At 36.1% G+C, this 20,737-nt stretch overlaps 1 protein-coding gene across 8 annotated transcripts in view; it reads left to right on the forward strand.

Moving 5' to 3' along the window:
- The window catches only part of MYO9A (myosin IXA), a 175,552-nt gene that overhangs the window by 19,299 nt on the left and 135,516 nt on the right, over positions 1-20,737 (forward strand). For all 8 annotated transcript variants that reach the window (XM_074354176.1, XM_074354177.1, XM_074354173.1 and 5 more), the window contains exons 2-3: positions 17,907-18,814; positions 20,042-20,136. In XM_074354176.1, coding sequence (XP_074210277.1) covers positions 17,975-18,814; positions 20,042-20,136 — 935 coding nt within the window. In that variant the 5' untranslated portion in view covers positions 17,907-17,974. The remainder of the gene's footprint in view (positions 1-17,906; positions 18,815-20,041; positions 20,137-20,737) is intronic.

The raw sequence follows: 20,737 nt of genomic DNA on the forward strand, positions 1-20,737 counted from the left end.
AATGCCTAGTCACATCTAACTTTCTATCAGTTAACTTTTTTTCTGGATTTTAGTTTTTATGAGTAAAAGGCAGGTGATGTGAGGGTTAGTTTTGGTTGATGACTGTTGCATCTTACAGGGGCAGAGTTGAGTATTTGGGAAAGAGACTACATGACCTGCAAAGTTCAACATGTTAACTTTCTGGGCCTTTATGGAAGAAGTTTGCCTTACCTCTGCATTAGACCATGATTAAATGGCAGTGAATAATATTGCAATTTAAATAGCTTGTCCCAGGTCATAAGGCTACTTTGCTTTAGATATCTGTATTCAGAGTTTTGTGGGGAGTCTTTTAATTTCAGTAGACTATGGGTACCACATTTACATACTACTTGTCATTGTTGGCATTTTCTTTCGGTTGCTTTCTGTTAGTAGACATCTCAATTGCATCTGTAAAAGTTGTCCAAATAGAAGGTTACTGTATATCAGTGCTGTTTTTTTTTTAAACTCCCCAGGGTGCTTTTTCCTATAAAATCATTGCTGTGGTGAATCATTGCTAAACAGCTAATCCCAGCTATAGTTTATAAATTTCAAAGTGTGGCTCTTCCTAATCTAAATTTCTTCTTTCAGTTCTTATGAGATTGTCATTGATATTTAATTTAGCTTCCCTTGAGATGTGTTTCTTAAAACAATTTGTTGGCTCTGTGGAATAAATTTACTAGAGCAGGGGGTATGCCTAGATCTAATCATGGCTGTTTTCAAGTGCATTACTTGCTTATGGTTTTCTGATGCTAGGTGGACACTGGTAATTGCAGTGGTAATTGTTTGAGAGAGGTACACTGATTTGTCCTAGTTCCAGGAGCTGCCTAAATGACTTCAAAGTATCTGAGGCAAATGTTGCAGGTTGTTGATCTGTTTTAGGTCTTAAGATCTTTAGACCTGAATACTAATTTAATGGAGGGTCACATTTGATGGGTGGTTAGTAGTGGCTTAGCTTTAACTTCTGGGAGCAAGTGGTTTCCTATATCTTCACATTGTCTTAAATATTCATATTATTTGAAGATGATACTAAAAAAAAGATTACTGACCATGAATGATTTATAATAGTAAAGGTAAGATGCCTGCTTTAGATAATAAGTAGGTAATGGAATACTCAATAATAATAATAATGATAATAATAATACTTGCCAACACTTATATGCTGTTATGTGCCAGATACTGTTTTAAATTCTTTTCATATATTAACTTATTTCTCTCTCATACTGATGCTATGAGGAAATTGAGCTTCATTCCCAGACTCAACCAGCTATAATCTTAAAAATCAAACACAAAATGGTCACAGATGATTTCCATGGTTTCAGATCCATAGGTCATTTCTCTGTTTTATCTGACTTCATTGGCTGCTTCTTGAAATACTTCTCTTTTCATGACCCTTCATTTGTCTGGTGGTTTTCCTCTACTTAGATGTGTCATCTATAGCAAGTTGTTTATCCTCTGTTCTTCAGTTTCCTCATTTGAAAATGATGATAATAGTGCTTATCTCCACAAAGTTGTTCTAAGATTTAATGGCTCAAATGAATAGTGTCATACATAATAAGTGTTATAAGAGTTAGCCATTATTACTGTTATTACTACTACTGTTACTGCTATGTGTTTTTAAGTCATTAGCTGCTCTATTTTTGACTCTCCTTTTTTTCCTGCTGAACCGCTAAACACTGATGACCCACAGGGCTTGGTCGTAGTTCTTTTTCTCTGTTTGCAGTCTGTGTGTGTGAGTTCACCTAGTCTGATTGCTTAAAATGCCCTTCGTGTGCTAATGATACCAGGTCTCTAGTCGTTTCATTTCCTTTACAGGCTTGTATGTCCAACTGCTTACAAAGTTCTACTTAAAAAGAAACTTCCTTATTTGTTGTTTGGTTTTTGTTTGTTTGTTTGGGGGGGAGGTAATTAAGTTTATTTACTTACTTATTCATTTTAATGGAGGTCCTGGGGATTGAACCCAGGATCGTGTGCATGGAAGCACACACACTACCACTGAGCTATACCCTCCCCCCATATTTCCACTTTTAAAAGAGTAATCTTTTAAAAACATAATTCAGGGGTATCATTCCCTGTGTATAAAAACAAAACTATACAATACCTAGAGGCTTTCTATTACATTTAGAATAGAATCCCAGGCTGCAAGGTACTGTATGAACCAGTCCTTTCCTCCTATCTCTGACTTCATCTCTCCCCATTTTTCTTTTTGAATACTTTTTTCAGCCATACTGAGTTCCTTTCTGTTCCTCAGCTATGCCAAGTTTGTTTCTGATTTTGCACTACCTGTTCCTCTTAGCTTGGGTTATTTCTCCCGTATGTTAGCATGGTTGGCTCCTTCATTGTCCTGTAGGCGTCTCACCAGCTCCCAGAAGCTTCACTCAGTGCTACTGATAATGAAAATAGCATACCCAAATCCTCTAGTATAATGACAGACGGGCTCCTGCCCACAGGCCAGAGCGGGCAGGTGGCCTGTTTTTGTGCTGTCTGAAAGCTAAAAATAGTTTTTACATTTTTGAACCTTTAAAAGAGTAAAAGAAAACCCACAGAAAACCTAAATATGTGACAGAGGCTATATGTGATGCACAAAGCTTAAAGTATTTACTGTCTGGACTGTCACAGAAAAAGATCTTAGGGCTATGAAAAATTACTTTGTTTATTTGTTTCCTTTGGATTTTTTTTTTTCCCTCAGAATGCTTAATTGTTGAAGAGTTTTGGAACGTTGGTTGAGTTGTCTGGAATGAAGGAATTGAGCAACAATAGTTAATAAAGGGAACCTTAGAATCATTGTTAAAAGGGTATAAAAAGCAGAACAGATAAAAAATGTGGTAGGGACAAAGACTAAAGAGTTTGTGGGACTTCTCCCAAAGTGCACAAGAAGAGATGGTCTACTAAAAGGATCTACTGCTTCTGAAAGCCCCTCAGAATCATTCATATGGAGGACTCAAATCTGAGTTTAAAGTATACCTGGAAACTCTTCAACTGCTTGAGAGTATGCACATCTGAAAAGCCGCTATGTGCCTGGAAGACGTATTAGGGAAACATGTGTTCCATGGACAGAACAGTAGAGATGAAAGATTCTGAGGCCCAAATAGTGCTGAATTCTGGTTGCACAAGCTTAAGCATGTGGAAGGTGCTGAGTCTCAGCATTTTGATGTGCTAGCTATAGTCATTGAGTATCTCTTGTCAACAAAACCTCCAAAATTATGCAGACATTTATGGAGCTCCTAAGTGAATCAACCTATAGATAAATTTCCCGTATCTCTGATTCTTACTGAAAGTCCAAAGAAGAGCTGAAATGAAGGATATCTTGAAAGGAATTGAAGGAATAAAAATTTATGAATATGTAAATTAAGAAGTATGTTTCTGTTTTGCTTATTCCCATATTTCCTGCTGGGTGTAAGTAGCCTAAATTTGGGGGTGGGGAGGTATGCTGAGTCTCCAGTGGACTTGAGGGTTGGTAGTGAATGTTTTGAGCAATAATCTAATTTACCACGGATGTTGAGTTCTTTTTCATATCCTCCTTGGCCATTTGGATGTCCTCTTTTGTCCTCGTAAGAGCCGCTCTTCTATACGTACTGTTGCTGGACATGCTTATTTTATCAGCAACATTGGTTACCTCCTTAGGAAGGAACTTCGGTTAGTAGTTGCTCATTTTTAAAGCCATACGTTGTCCAATTGTTTGTTTTTTACTTACTTTTTCCCTCCTTTTTCAGTTTTATTAGGTAGAATTATTACAGTTCAACTGCACATACGTATTATATTGCATGTAAATATATATATACAGTATACTGCACTTTTTTCAGTTTATATGTATGTACTAATTATCATTTCTAGGAACAGATTAGATCTTTAGCTTTTTAAACTTACATAGTTATCAAAGGAATAAAGCCAACTACAAAATAAGAATCAACAGAATGTGGTAACCAATCATAAAGGACAGTCAAATGTGCTTTCACATATTAAAGAAATCAAAATAATAATTAGCTCATTTGTGTCATTATTATTGTTATTATTTTTTAGATTCCTCATTTAAATGATGTCATTTGGCATTTTACATTGTCCAGTGGTTGAAAATAGGTCTCACAGGAAGTCAGATGAAGTGGTACATATACATGAAAATCGATGAGAAGTCAGTAGGTAAAAGCTATAGTGAAGTTTAATAAAATGACTACCTTAAGCAATAAAATGATTGCTAAAATACATGAATTAATGTGGATATGAATTTATTTATTCCTTTAACTAATATACTTTTGAGCTGTGTATACCTATGATGACAAAGACAAGTCATTCATACAGATGGCCAATAGGCACATGAAAAGATGCTCAATATCACTAATTATCAAAGAAATGCAAATCAAAGCTACAGTGGGGTATCCCTTCACACCAGTCAGAATGACTATCATTAAAAAGTCTACAAATAATAAATGCTGAAGACGGTGTGGAGAAAAGGGAACCCTCCTACATTGTTGGTGGGAATGTAAATTGGTGCAGCCACTATGGAGGACAGTATAGAGGATCCTTAAACTAAAAATAGAGTTACCATATGATCCAGCAGTTCTACTCCTGGGCATATATCCAGAGGAAACTCTAATTCAGAAAGATACATGCACCCCAGTGTTCATAGTAGCACTATTTTCAATAGCCAAGACATGGAATCAACCTAAATGTCCATCGAGAGATGAATGGATAAAGAAGCTATGGTATACACATATAAACACACACACGCGCGCGCGTGCGCGCGTGTTTGCAATGGAATACTACTCAGCCGTAAAAAGAATGAATATATATGTGTAACGGAATCACTTTACTGTACACCTGAAACTGGCACAACATTATAAATCAACAATACTTCAATAAAAAAAGGACAAGCCTTTTAATTTACCCTTTAATGGGGAAGTCAGATAATAAACAAAAATACAAATAATAATTCTAGGTAGTGCATCAGGTTCTCTGATTAAGAATAAATCAGGATAAGGAGAATAGAGTGGGGGAAGAGGGTTATTTTAGATAGGATAGTAAAGAAAAACCTCATGCAGGAGTTGGCATTTGAGTGGAGACCTCACTGATACGGAAGAAAGTCTAGGCAGAGAGCAGGAAGGAAGCATAAAGGTTGTGAAGCAGGAATAGGCGTAAACACAGAAAAAAGACCAGTGAGGCTGGGCTGGAGTGGAGTGAAGGAAAAGGTGAAGTTAGGCCACAGTAAGAGGTTTCAGTTTTATTTGATTGTGTTATGGAGATCTGTTCACAGTTTTGGATAGGAGAGTGACAGGATCAGATTTACCTTTAAAAAGCACAGCTCTGCCTGTTGACTGTAGTGGATCCAAGATAGAAGGAGGGATATCACTTAAGTAACTAAAATGAGAAAGTGGTAGTGGGTTTGAACTAGGTGAGATGGAAATGCTAAAAACTGGCTAAATTCGGGATATATCTTAAAAGCAGACTAATAGTAGTTATTGATGGATTGAGATAAGAGAAATTTCCTTAACAAAATTCCTTATAGGGCAGGGGTTGGAAGAATTTAATGGGAATGCACTAGTTAGGGTGGGCTAACTACTGTAACTAAACAACCTCCAAATATACGTGGCTCTACACAGTAAAATTTTATTTCTTATTTACTTTACAATCTGATATATGTGGATGGCAGTGGTGGGTGCTCTTCTCCATGTGGTCATTTGGGACCCAGGGTCCTTCTATCTATAGTGTCCCTTAGAATCTTTGAGCTTTCCCCTGGCTCCTCTCCATTCTTTGAGCAGACTGGGAATGGCAGACCCTTTTGAGGGGACTTTTATTGGCTCATCCTGAAGGGAGTGTACATTACCCCTTCCCACATATTTGGCTTAGGACTTGGTCACATGGTCATAGGTAACTAACTACAAGGAAGGTTGGGAAATAAATTCTAGCTGGGTGCCCAGGAAGAGGAAAAAGTGGGTTTGTAAAAAGTGTATTCGGGGACCTTTGGGAAAAATAAATTACAAAACATGTAGTTTGCAAAGTTAAAAATACAAATACTTACATATCTAAGTGAGTTCCACGTATGTGTATACAGACGTGTCTCATTTTATGGCACTTCCCTTTATTATGCTTCATAGATACTGCATTTTATACAAATTGAAGTGGCAATCCTGCATCGAGCAAACTTATCAGTGCCACTTTTTCAACAGCATGTGGTCACTTCGTGTCCCTGTGTCACATTTTGGTAATTTTCACAATATTTCAAACTTTTTCATTATATTTATTATGGTCATCTGTGATCAGTCACCTTTGATGTTACCATTGCAATTGCTTTGTGGTGCCGCAAGCCATGCCCATATAAGATGGCAAACTTGATATATGTTGTATGTGTTCTGACTGCTCCATCGATTGGACATTTCCCATCTCTCTCCCTCTCCTCTGGTCTCCTTATTCCCTGAGGTACAGCAATATTGAAATTACACCAATTAATAGCCCTACAATGGCCTCTTTAAATGTTTAAGTGAAAGGGTCAGTTATCTCTCACTTTAAATCAAAAGCTACAAATGACAAAGCTTAGTGAAGAAGGCATATTGAAAGCTGAGATAGGCAGAAAGCTAAACCTTTTGCACCAGCTAGCCAAGCTGTAAACACAAAGAAAAAGTTCTTAAAGGAAATTAAAAGTGCTACTCTGGTAAATAACACAAATAAGAAAGCAAAACAGCCTTATTGTTGATATGGAGAAAGTTTTACTGGTCTGGATAGAAGATCAAACCAGTTACAACATTCCTTTAAGCCAAAGCCTAATCCAGAGCAAGGCTCTCACTCTCTTCAATTCTGTGAAAGCTGAGAGAGGTGAGGAAGAAGCAGAAGAAAAATCTGAAGCTAACAGAGGTTGGCTCATAAGGTATAAGGAAAGAAGCTGTCTCCGTAACATTAAAGTGCTAAGTGAAGCAGCAAGTGCTAATGTAGAATTTGCACCAAGTTATTCAGAAAATCTAGCTAAGATAATGAAGCTGGCTATGCTGAACAACAGATTTTCAATGTAGACGAAACAGCCTTCTGTTGCAAGAAGATGCTGTCTAGAACTTTCATACCTAGAGAGAAGTCAGTGTCTGGTTTCAAAGGAGAGACTCGCTCTCTTGTTAGTGGTTAATACAGCTGGTAACTTGAAGTTGAAGCCCAGTGCTCATTTACCATTCCTAAAATCCTAGAGCCCTTAGGAATTATGATAAATATACTCTGTGCTCCGTAAGTGGAATAATAAAGCCTGGATGCTAGCAAATCTGTTTACAATATGATTTAAATTCAGAAAAAAAAGATTCCTTTCAAGATATTACTGCTCATTGACAATGCACCTGGTCATCTAAGAGTTCTGATTAGGAATGTATGAGCTTAATGTTTTCCTGGCTCCTAACACAACATCCATTCTGCAGCCCATGGATCAAGATGCAATTTTGACTTTCTACTCTTACTATTTAAGAAATACATTTCATAAGGCTGTAGCTGCCATAGATAGTGATTCCTCTGATGGATCTGGACAAAGTCCATTGAAAACCTGGAAAGGTTTTTACCATTCTAGATGCCATTGAGAACATTTGTGATTCATGGGAAGAGATCAGAATATCAAAATACACGGGAGTTTGGAAGAAACAGATTCCAAACCTCATGCATGACTTCGAGGAGTTCAACACTTCATTGGAGGAAGTAGCTGCAGATGTGATGGCAATAGCGAGGGAATTAGAAGGGAAACCTCAAGGAGTGACTGAATTGTTGCAATTTCATTATAAAACTTGAACAGATGAGGAGTTGCTTCTTATGGATGAGCAAAGAAAGTGGTTTCTTGAGGTGGAATCTACTCGTGAAGATGCTGTGAAGATTATTGAAATGCCAACAGTATTTAGAGTATTACATGAACTTAATTGATGAAGCAACAGTAGGATTTGAGAGAACCGACTCCCATTTTGGAAGAAGTTCTGCTGTGGATAAAATGCTATCAAACAGCATTACATGCTACAGAGAAATTGTTCATGAAAGGAAGTCTGTCGATGTAGCAAACTTCATTGTCCTGTTTTTAGAAGTTGCCAGAGCCACCCCAGCCTTCAGCAACCACCACGCTGATTGCTCAGCAGCTGTCAACATCAAGGCAAAACTTTCCACCAGCAAAAAGATTACGACTCACCGAAAGCTCCAATAATGGCTAGCATTTTTATAAAGCAATAAAGTATTTTTAAATTGAGGTGTGTACTTTTTTTTAGACATGATGCTATTGCGCATTTAGTAGACTACAGTATAGTGTAAATGTAACTTTATATGTACTGGGTAACCAGAAAATTCTTGTGCGTTTATTGTAATATTCTCTCTTTTCTTTTTTAAATTGAAGTATAGTTAGTTACAATGTGTCAGTTTCTGGTCTATATTATAATATTCTCTTTATTGCGGTGGTCTGGAACCAAAAACTGCAATATCTCCAAGGTGTGTCTGTATGTGATTCTGCATTGGTATGGTAATAAATACATTTATTTGTAGAACATTTCGATTGTAAGTACTGAAAAATGAAGAAATGTGAGTATTAGCTCTTAAATACCACTTTCCCAGAGTTATTTTTCTAAATGAGTTCAAAATGCTTATTAGCTTTCTTCCCATGAAATTTACAGTGATACACAAGTCACTAATGTTTTCGCAACTGGACCCTACCTTGATAGTAGGCTGTTCTCCTTTTAAAATGTACTGATGAGGCTTTTTCTTTTTTTTTTTTTTTTAACATTTTTTATTGATTTATAGTCATTTTACGATGTTGTGTCAAATTCCAGTGTTCAGCACAATTTTTCAGTCATACATGGACATATACACACTCATTGTCACATTTTTTTCTCTGTGAGCTATCATAACATTTTGTGTATATTTCCCTGTGCTATACAGTATAATCTTGTTTATCTATTCTACAATTTTGAAATCCCAGTCTATCCCTTCCCACCCTCCGCCCCCCTGGCAACCACAAGTCTGTATTCTCTGTCTATGAGTCTATTTCTGTCCTGTTTTGCTTTGAGTGAGGCTGAAGCAAGGTTAGATTTTTATTTCTTAGACATGCATTTGCCTGATTCTATCCTTCCACGCCTCTTGCTACTGAATGATAATGTATGATCCTACTTGCTACCATTCACCAATAGATACCTATGAGAAAGCAAGTGGAAAGGGAAAGGCCTCTTCTTTTGTCCTTCATAAAAAGTAACTTTGAGAACTTGATACAAAAGTAAAAGCAATAGTGCATAAATTTTGAAAATTAAGTTTTATTAGCACACACAAAATACTGCATTAAAAGTCTTTAGTTATTTCTTTTTATCTTTTTTTTTTACTGAACTTCTAATTTAAAGGAAACTCCATATTCCCTGTTTTCTTCACCATAGTTTTCCTCTATAATTAGTCTCTCCTAACTCAGTCCAGCGAATACCATCATAAGCTAGCCTATTCTGAACCACACCCTACTGACCACAGCAACTGTCTCACCACATTGTTTTTCTCTGTTAGTATATACTTTTTTTTTAAGTGAAGTATAGTCAGTTTAAAGTGTGTCAATTTCTGGTGTACATCATGATGTTTCAGTCATACATATACATGCATATATTTGTTTTCATATTCTTTTTCATTATAGGTTACTACAAGATATTGAATATAGTTCCCTGTGCTATACAGAAGAAACTTGTTTTTTTATATGTAGTAGTTAATATTTGCCAATTTATCCCTTCCTACCCACTTTGCCCCCAGAACCATAAGTTTGTTTACTATGTCTGTGAGTTTGTTTCTGTTTTCTAGGTAAATTCATTAGTGTCTTTTTTCTTTTTTTAGATTCCACATACAGACGATATCATATGGTATTTTTCTTTGTCTCTCTGGCGTATTTCACTTAGAATGACCATCTCCAAGTCCATCCATGTTGCTGCAAATGGCATTATTTTATTCTTTTTTATGGCTGAATAGTATTCCATTATATAAATATACCACAGCTTCTTTATCCAGTTGTCTGTTGATGGACATTTCAGTTGTTTCCATGCCTTGGCTATTGTAAATAGTGCTGCTATGAACATTGGGATACATGTATCTTTTTGAATTAGAATTTCCTTCGGATATATGCCCAGGAGTGGGATTGCTGGATCATATGGTAAGTCTGTTTTTAGGTTTTTTGAGGACTCTCCATACTGTTTTCCATAATGGCTGCACCAAACTACATTCCCATAAATAATGTAGGAGAGTTCCCTTTTCTCCACACCCTGTCCAGAATTTATCATTTGTGGACTTTTGAATGATGGCCATTCTGTGAGGTGATATCTCATTGTAGTTTTGATTTGCATTTCTCTGATAATTAGTGATATTGAGCATTTTTTCATGTGCCTATTGGCCATTTGTATGCATGTTGGAGAATTGCTTGTTTAGGTCTTCTGCCCATTTTTGGATTGGTTGGTTTGTTTTTTGTTATTAAGTTGTATGAGCTGTTTATATATTCTGGAAATTAAGCCTTTGTCAGTGGCATCATTTACAAATATTTTCTCCCATTCCGTAGATTGTTATTTTGTTTTGCTTCTGGTTTCCTTTACTCTGCAAAAGCTTATAAGTTTAATTAGGTCCCATTTGTTTATTTTTGCTTTTATTTCTACTGCCTGGGTAGACTGCCCTAGGAGAACATTGCTAGAGTTTATGTCAGAAAATCTTTTGCCTATGCTTTCTTCTAGGAGGTTTATAGCGTCTTACGTTTAAGGTTTTAATCCATTTTGAGTTTATTTCTGTGTATGGTGTTAGGGAGTGTTCTAACTTCATTGACTTACATGTGGCTGTCCAGTTTTCCCAACACTGCTTGCTAAAGAGACTCTCCTTTTTCCATTGTATATTCTTGCCTCCTTGTTGAAGATTAATTGATCGTAGATCTGTGGGTTTATTTCTGGGCTCTCTGTTCTGTTCCATTGAGTCATATGTCTGTTTTTAAGCCAATACCATGCTGTTTTGATTACAGTAACTCTGTAGTGTTGTCTGAAGTCTCAGAGGTTTTTTCTTCCAGCTTCATTTTTTTTTCTTCAGTATTGCTTTGGCAGTTCTGGGTGTTTTGTGATTCCATATATATTTTAGAATTCTTTGTTCTAGTTCTGTGAAAAATGTCCTGGGTAATTAGATAGGGATTGCATTAAATCTGTAGATTGTTTTGGGCAATAAGGCCATTTTAACAATATTAATTCTTCCACTTCAAGAGCATGGGATGGATATCTTTTCATTTCTTTAAGTCATCTTTAGTTTCCTTAATCAGTATTTTGTAGTTGTCTGTGTAAAAGTCTTTCATTCCTTGGTCAGATTTATTCCTAAGTATTTTATTTTTTTGGATGTGATTTTCAAAAGGAATTGTTTCTTTACTTTCTTTTCCTGCTGTTTCATTGTTAGTGTAGAGAAATGCAGCTGATTTATGTATGTTAATCTTGTATCCTGCTACCTTGCCAAATTATTTTATCTGCTCCAGTAGTTTTTGTGTGGGGCCTTTAGAGTTTTTTATGTATAGTATCACATCATCTGCATGTAGTGACAGTTTTACCTCTTCCTCTTTTATTTCTTTTTCTTACCTGATTGCCATGGCTAGGACTTCCAATACTACTTTGAACAGAGGTGGTGAGAGTGGGCATCCTTGTCTTGGTCCAGATTTCTGTGGGAAGGCTTTCAGCTTTTTGCCATTGAGTGTGATGCTAGCTGTGGGTTTGTCATAAGTAGCTTTATTGTGTTGAGATATGTTCCCTCTATACCCACGTTGCTAAGAGTTTTTGTCTTAATTATTAATATGCAGTTTTATTTTATTTTCACAGTCATTCATTTATCCCCACATCATTATTGAATAATCCTTTTTTCCCTGCTGATTTGAAATCTTTATCACAAAGTAAGTTTTATAGATGTGTTTTTTGCTCTTTAAGCCTTAATTTTTGTTTTGAAAGGTAATAGTTTGTTTTCTGTCTCAGAGAATTGCTGTTCAACTCAAATGAAGTAATACATGTCAAACTTAATTTTGGTGAAAACTACAAAAGAAAAATTTGAAGATTTCCAAAAAGCCTAATATTCTGATCCATTTTTATACATGTATACCTTTATATGCAATTTTATATTATATATTAAATATATTATATTAATTTTTTTTTTCAGTTGACATTACATTGTACACCCCTTGCAATATTTCTGCATGGTTGGTGTTACAAGTATCCTTTAACATCAAAATCTGTTTAATTCTTCAGTTCTGATAGTGAATTTGGATGTCAGGGAGAAATGCCTTATTTGAATTTGGTTCCCTAAGTGGATAATAAATAGTGTGAAAGTGACGGAAGTATCCAAAAGTATATTCATGTGTATTTGGTTCCTGAGTTTAGATTGTGAGATTCTTGGATATGAGGAGTTGTCTGACAAGCAGTACCTGTGTTGTCAAAGGGTGTTGCACTGAAGTCCTTCTTGTTGTAGCGGGTTCTTCTGCTCACAGGGAACAGAAATCCGGCTCAGAGTGGCTCAGGGAATAAGGGAATTGATTGGCACACCTAGGGAAGTTCAGTGGTTGAGTGTATTTGACGCACAGCTGGATTTAGTGGCTCAAACAGTTTTGATAAGGCTTTGCTGTGTGTGTTAGTTCTTTTTTTTTATTTCCTTAACTGCAGAAAAGCTTTTTCTATACATCCAGGGAAGATGGCTGCCAGTAGTTTACATCTTTCTAGATTAGCAGCCCTGGTAGAAAAAAATCCTTTTTCCTAATGATTACAGCAGATTTCCAGTATAGAATCCTGGTGAACAGCCACTGTCACTAGGGGAATGGAATAAACTGGTTGGCCAGGCCTGGGTCACAGCTAACTGAGGGATGGGGTCAGTCCATTCATACTGTGTCAGATGACAAGGGAGGAGTAGTTCTGTAAGGGAAAACACAGTACTTTCACCAGAAGAAGTTATTGATTACTTACTGGGCAGACTAAACTGATAGGTGTCCATATACCTATGCTGTAGTGTGTCATAAGATAACTCATTTCTTCTGTCACCCTTTCTTTAGTTGAAATACTACAAGATGTTTTTTCTTTCAGTACCAGATTTGGCTTTTGGTTGGCATTGACCTACCATAGGTTAAGATTGAGTTCCTGTATCCTCTCCAGTGATGAAGGTCAGCTGGCCTGCACTCTTGTCACAGCTTACCTGAAACGCTATTTCTCAACCCATCCTTTTTTTTTAATTTTAATTTTTCAGAAAAATAGTGTTTGTTTCTTTCTTTGAAAGGCACCTGTCTACCTTTGACCTAAATCTAGTTTAGTCTTGCTTACTAAAAAACCTTGGCTCATCAGACCTTCACTTTCTTAAGTTTTCAGTTTCAGAGACAATCTTGTCTCTTTACTGGGAGCATTTACACTTCATAGATTTACTGATATATTTAGTTTGCTTTACATTTGTTGTATCTGTTCTAAATGCCTTCCCCTTGCCTTCTTTTGAATTGTTTATTTTTAATCATTCCATATTTTCATTCTACTAGTTGCAAAGTTATACTTTTTTCCTTTTTTTTTTACTGGGAAATATTTTTATTAAATATTAATATTTTTATTTTTAAAGTGAGGCAGTGGAAGAGGAGCTATAAGAGTGATTTAGAAGAAGAGTGAACCTATCAGAAAGATTACAAGAAAAATAATTGTCATGTGAGGGCAGTTTTAAGAATGAGAAGAGGGCCACCTTAGTCATATGCTACAGTGTGGTGTGTTAAGATGAGGCTTGAGAAGAAACCTTTGGATTTGGCAACTTTATGGTAGTTGGTGACATTTTCAAAGAACATTGGCAGTAGCTTGCTATATGGGAAGAGTGGTAAGGGAGTAGAGAGTGGAAATACAGGTCATTGATTCCCAAATGTTATTCTCTGGGCCAGCAACAAAAGAATTGCCTAGTTTTCCCAATCCCACAACTATTATTGGGTCTAGAAATGTAGATTTTTAAAAGTTCCCCAGATGATTCTGATAAATCCTCATGGCTTGCTGTCAAGATGTATTTGTGAGTGATATTTTGAGGCAGCCCCTACAAAGCAATGATTGGTAAAGTTAACAAAAAGAGAAAACTGAATTGACATAAATTGGGCTCAAAAAAGGTAAACATTTCTGTCTCAGAAACGGAATAGAATGCAAAGCAATGAGTGGGGATTCTGGCTGGAGCATGCAGGGAAAGCAGCTGAGATTCTGGCTTTGAGATAATGGGGAAGTGTTATTGCAGTTGGGCTCACTGTTGGAAACCATGGGCTACTCTATTGAAAAAGAGATTTCTCAGTTAGTTCTAGGGCTGCCGCATTGCACACCTTTATAGGTCAGACTCCAGCTGTCTCCTGAAGTGCCAGGCACAGCCTGCTTGTCTGTAAGGAACAGCTTTACTGCTGTCTGTTGCCAGAGGCCACAGTTTATATGAGGCCTTATGCTTAGGGATTCAGGAGAACACAAACATTGCTTTGCAGCTAGAAGCCTCCTAGCTCTGTCCACTGTAGGACAAATCTCCTGGTTTGAATAGACCAACTGCAAGAAAAATATTTATGAGATAACTGGGGAAATTAAACACTACTAGTTATATTAAAATATTAATTTTTAAAGGTGTGATTAATGGTATTGTGGTTGTGTTAAAAATAAAGTAGTAAATAATGGGTTCTTAGTAAATGTTGGTATGAAAAAAGTTTTCTATCAAAAAGTGCACCTATAAAGTAAATTCTCAAAGCCATCTAATGCTGAGAAAAATATGAAATAAAATCATTAGAAGAGAAATTCACTTTGATGACATTAAAATATTAGTCTGAACAATGTAAAATTATATTATTTAGGATTTTCAAGGAGATAAGTAAACAAGTCATATCTCTTAAATATCAAATTTAAATAGGTAGAAAAAAGATCAGGTGGATATGAAAATGACAGAAACCTTGGAAGTAATAAACAGTGTAATTAAAAAAAATGACAACAACATGGTGTTCATGAATGGGAAGTCAATAGGACATCCAGTTTTGCCAGTATGAATCTATAAAATCAATGCAGTGTCTGTCCATCAAGATGCCAGAAGGTTTTTTCATTGTATTTGATATGTTGATCTTAAAATTTTTATGGTAAATGGCCAAAGTAACATTAAAGAGGAACAAATTGGGGTGATATGCCCTCCAGATACCAAAACTTATTATGGAACTGTAATAATTAAGATCAGCTCAGTGATAAGCGTAATCTTACGTCCTCAGGATAAAGGAGAATTTTTAAAAAACTGTACCAGGAGATAGTAGTATGTAGGCTTTAGAGCCAGACTCCCTGCTTCAAATCTTAACTCACATTGTAGCTATGACTTTGGTCAAGTTATGTAAAATTTCTATGTTTTCTCGTTTGTAAAATGAGGACGATGATGATAAAAATAACTCTTAGGGAGGAACTGTGAGGATTAAATTAAATGACCCATGTAAAATGTTTAGAAGAATGACTAGTGCTAACAAGCGCATAATAGGAGTTGCTATAATTGCCATTATTGTTTACTGAAAAAGAAATCGTAACCTGTAAAGGACTGGTGCGTTTATTAAAAATAAGACTTCTCTACAACAAAAGGCAATGTGAAAAAAATAGAAAGATAAGATACGGATTAGTAGGAGATATCCGTCACTTATTCAACTGAAAATTGATTAATATCCAGGATATGTGAAAAATAGTTCAAATTAATAAGGAAAAGACAACTCAAAAAGAGGAAAATGAACAATAAGCAACATAGCCCCAATGGCAAATGCTAGGATAAGTGTTTTCCCTCCAAACTAGTCATCAGGGAAATAAAAATCGATGAAATGCCTTTTTACACTTCTTATAGTGGCAGAAACTCAAGTCTGACAATACTAACTTTTGGTAATGAGGCAGAGAAACATGAGTTCTTCCTGCACTTGCTGGGAAATAGGCAGTTGCTGCAACTACTTTGGAGAGCATTTTGTTAATATCCAGTAAAGTTGAAGATGCTTAAAACCCAGCAGTTTCACTCTTAGTGTAAAGCCCGTAGAAATTCTAGCAGAGGTACATGAAGAGACATGTATGAGCATAGAATGGCAGCATTATTTTAATGGCATAATATTGGAAACATTTTAAGGTGGATGAACTGTGGTATAATCAGTAGTAGATTGATAAATGGTGGTATAATCATACAATGGGATTTTTTTTTTGAAAAATAAGCTTAATTTTTTCGAAGAGTTTTAGGGTCATAGCAAAATTCAGTGGACGATACAGAGATTTCTTATATACCCTCTTCCTGCTCCCACATATGCATAGCCTCACCAGTTATTAATATCCCCCACCAGAGTGGTACTTCAGTTACAATTAATGAACCAACATACCATATCATATTGTTTGGCAGTTAATGAACTTTACATGCATCAGCATTTATAAATAAAAAGACAATGTTAAGTCACAGTGACATGCAGACTATTAAGTATAGTATGACACTTGTTTTTAAAGCTTAGAAACGGAACAATACTATCTAATTTATGGAGACCCACTTATGTAATAAAAATATAAAAACACGTATGTCAGTAATACCAACCTCAGGAAGATGGTTACCTCTGCAGAGCAAAGGAAGGTGCTTTAATGCTCTATTATTTTGTTTGTTTATAAAATGATCTGGAGCAGTTGTAGGAGTTTTCAAACGTTTTATAGTAGAATAGGGTAGTAGATATGTGGCTGCTTTCTACACGTTCTGTAGTGTTCTCTACTTTTGAAAGATCATCCAGGAAACAGGTAAACGAAGTTTCTTCATTAGAGAGAACTTTGACAAATGTGTAGTAGTATCAGAAAGAAGCAACTGAAGGTATTCTTCTTTCTTTAAAAAAAAAACAGTATCTTTATATGTTAAGGATGCAATAAATAAGGGAAAGATTGATAACGTGAGAGTAGTTTTTTGGGGGGACAGGTTGCTGATGGAGATGCTAAGAATTGGGTTTTATTCAGCATGGGAAGGATATGGGACATATTTCCTCTCTAGACACAATTGGAAGAACAGAGCTGAGGTGAAAATAGGAGTACATTTTGACTTGGAGAAGTCATTTAACAAAATCACCATTTTCTCGGGTATAAAAGTTGAACTCATTCTTACAGCAGTGTGATGTGTGGAGTTCGAGAAGATTGGACGAGTTTGCAGAATACTTGTAAGAAATGAAATAAGGTTAGATAGAAAGGTCGCATTGAAGGGAAAGGAAAGGTTGAATAAAACTTGTAACGGTGCCTTGTTGTATAATTTTGTCAGCTTTGTTAAGCAAGCGGGGGGCAGGACCAGTCCCATTGCTCCTTTCATGTCTTCACCTTAGGGAAGGCATAGCCTAGAAGTTCTTGAAAATATGTCAGTTCTATAGCAGGTTTCCCTCGTGTTCTCTTGGATATAACTTTATCTAGTTTAATTTGTTTATCTGATCTCATCTTAGCTTACTGTTTTTAATTTCACAAATGTTTGCTCTATTGATGGCATTCTGTTTCGTTTTTGCTTTATGTGTAGGAACTTTTGGGTGCAGGGTGATTAGATATGTGTGTGATTGTTCTGTGCATCTTAATCCAGTCTTCAATGAGTCTCTCTTCAAGTGTAAAGAAAGAACTTGGCTGTAATCCCAGATACTTCAGAACCATTCAAAATAGTAGAGGATAAAATCATTTCTATTTTTACTCTTTGGGTTCTGAATTACTAATATAATAAAATGTGGAAAAAATTTTGGCAAGTTGCTGTTTTAGTGTCCAGATTTGGAATAAAATGAAATATGTGGTCGCATAGAGACTATTTTCAAGACCATTCCTGTACTAAAAGAAGAGTTAGGATGTTTTTGTTCTAAAAGATGTAATTAACATGATTGTTAAGCCTTTTTTTTTTTGAGCATAAGAAAGCAGTGATTGTGCAATATGACTTCTAATGTTTCCCATGTTTTATGTTAACAGTTCTTTTACAAAAATGGTTTGCATAGTCTTGAACACATACTATTCATGCTGATGGGACAGGATCCAATATGAATGTAAATGATGGAGGAAGACGACGCTTTGAGGATAATGAACACACGTTACGTATATACCCTGGGACAATTGCAGAAGGGACAATCTACTGTCCAGTTCCTGCCAGAAAGAACTCCACAGCTGCTGAGGTGATTGACTCTCTTATAAACAGACTTCATCTTGACAAAACAAAATGTTACGTTTTAGCAGAGGTAAAGGAATTTGGTGGAGAAGAATGGATACTCAATCCAACGGACTGTCCAGTTCAGCGAATGATGTTGTGGCCCCGAATGGCTCTGGAAAATCGCTTGAGTGGAGAGGACTACCGCTTTCTTCTAAGAGAAAAAAACCTCGATGGATCGATCCATTATGGTAGTCTTCAGTCATGGCTACGGGTAACAGAAGAACGTCGAAGGATGATGGAACGGGGTTTTCTTCCACAGCCTCAGCAGAAAGACTTTGATGACTTATGTAGCTTACCTGATTTGAATGAGAAAACTCTCTTAGAAAACCTACGGAATCGCTTTAAGCATGAAAAAATTTATACCTATGTTGGCAGTATTCTAATAGCTATTAACCCATTTAAGTTTCTTCCTATTTATAACCCCAAATATGTCAAAATGTATGATAACCACCAATTGGGAAAACTTGAGCCTCACATTTACGCCGTGGCTGATGTAGCTTACCATGCCATGCTTCAGCGCAAAAAGAATCAGTGCATTGTGATTTCAGGAGAGAGTGGTTCTGGGAAGACTCAAAGCACAAACTTTCTTATTCACCATCTTACTGCTCTCAGTCAGAAAGGATTTGCCAGTGGAGTGGAACAAATTATTCTTGGAGCTGGACCAGTACTTGAGGTAAGTGTGTAGAAATACTTTTCTTACTCTTAAACATAGCTTTTAAAAATTAAAATTTGTTGATGTGAGAAAATGAAATGAAACAAAGTAGAAATACAGACATCATTTTTAGTTACCAAGGAAAACTGGACGATGGGAAGGTAGAAAAGGCGATGTGGAAGATTGAAAGGTGTGGCAGTGTTTTTTCAGGGGGTGTCTTTGGGTCATAGTGATGCAGGGGAAAGAGGTGATTGGAGTAATATACGTCCCCTTGTAAAGGGACAGCAGGGCCAGACTCCTGTCTGTTATTGCGCTGTGGAAATAGGTGGTTGGGGAAGATATTTTTGTCAGTATATTTGTATCTTTGCAACCTTAAAATCTGCCTAGCATTGAAATTCTAAGGGTTCATTTTTGAAAATGTAGAGAATATGGGAAAATGTTTTAGTTTGGTATGTTTTAGAAATAATGCCATCAATGTTAGAAAGGAAAGAGAATATACTATTTTTGTTTTAGAGCTGAAAGGAAGGGTAATATTACTTGGGTTTTGTTTTCTTGAAAGATATTTTTGTGAGGTATACTTGAGATACAGTAAGCTGCACATATTTAAAATGCTCAATTTGATAAATTTGACAAGCATATATACTCCTTAAACCACCAGCACTGGCAGGATGACTGACCACACCCACTAGCCCTGAAGTTTTCCCACATCCCTTTGTGGTCCCTCTCTCTCAGCCCTTCTAGCTCATTCACCTGCAAGAAACCTCTTAGTACTTTCTGTCGCTATAGCTTAGTCTGTGTATCCTACAATTTTATATAAGTGGAATCATACAGTATGTACTGTCTTATGTTTGACGTCTCTTAGTTGGTATAATTATTTTGAGATTCACTCATATTGTTGTGTGTCAATAATTCAGTCCTTTTGCTAAGGCAGTATTCCATTGTATGGATATGCCATGTTTTGTTTATCCATTCATCTGTTGGACATATAGGTTGTTTCCAGTTTTTGGCCATTACACATAAAGTTGTATTCAAGTTTTTGCGTGGATATACACTGTCCTTTCTCTTGGGTAAACAAACACCTAGAAGTACAATGACTAGGTCATGTGATAGGCATATGTTTAACTTTTAAAGAAACTTCCAAACTTATGTATAAATTGTACATACCATTTTATATTCCCCCCAAGCTGACCTAAGCATGATTTTTCATTTCTTAAAGATGAAATTAATGAGAACTGTTTATTTTTACAGGCCTTTGGAAATGCAAAGACAGCTCATAATAACAATTCAAGTCGTTTTGGCAAGTTTATTCAAGTAAATTACCAAGAAACAGGCACTGTACTTGGGTAAGTAACAGTCACAGGCTTTGGAGCATGTTTACATTTTTGCCATTGCCCCTTCATAAACGACAGGTTGTTCATTCGCTCTTTAATGAGAATAGTGACATTGGTGTTCGTATTAAATTATTTTCTTCTCAACTTACTTCTTTTGGAAAAGTTCAAACCTGAGAGAAGTTCTAAGGATAGTCTAATACCCTTAACTTCTATATTATGCATACATCCATTTTTAAAAAAGTGTTTTTGAATAAGTCAGAGATATAACTTGATCCCCTAATTAATGTATTTCTTAAAGCAACCACAGTGACATTTCCCTACATAATACTGTTTGTGTTTATGACTGTTGATCAAGTTCATTTGAGTACCAGGCATGGTGTAAGTGTTGAGGACGTAAGAAGATGCAGACATGTTTTATACCATTGAAGGTCCCATAGGCTCTTTGGGAAGGCAGATACTTCTATAAAATGATTACGGTAAATGAGGTAAGTGCAGTGACTGAAGTATGTGTCTGGAAGAGTTCACAGAAAGAGGTGATTTTTATCTTGGATCTTGAAAATTTGCCTGTCAGAAAAAGTGGGAAATCACTTTATCGATTGAGGAACTGGCATTA

The sequence above is a fragment of the Camelus bactrianus genome, chromosome 27 (assembly GCF_048773025.1).
Source record: "Camelus bactrianus isolate YW-2024 breed Bactrian camel chromosome 27, ASM4877302v1, whole genome shotgun sequence".
Classification (NCBI taxonomy): Eukaryota; Metazoa; Chordata; class Mammalia; order Artiodactyla; family Camelidae; genus Camelus; species Camelus bactrianus.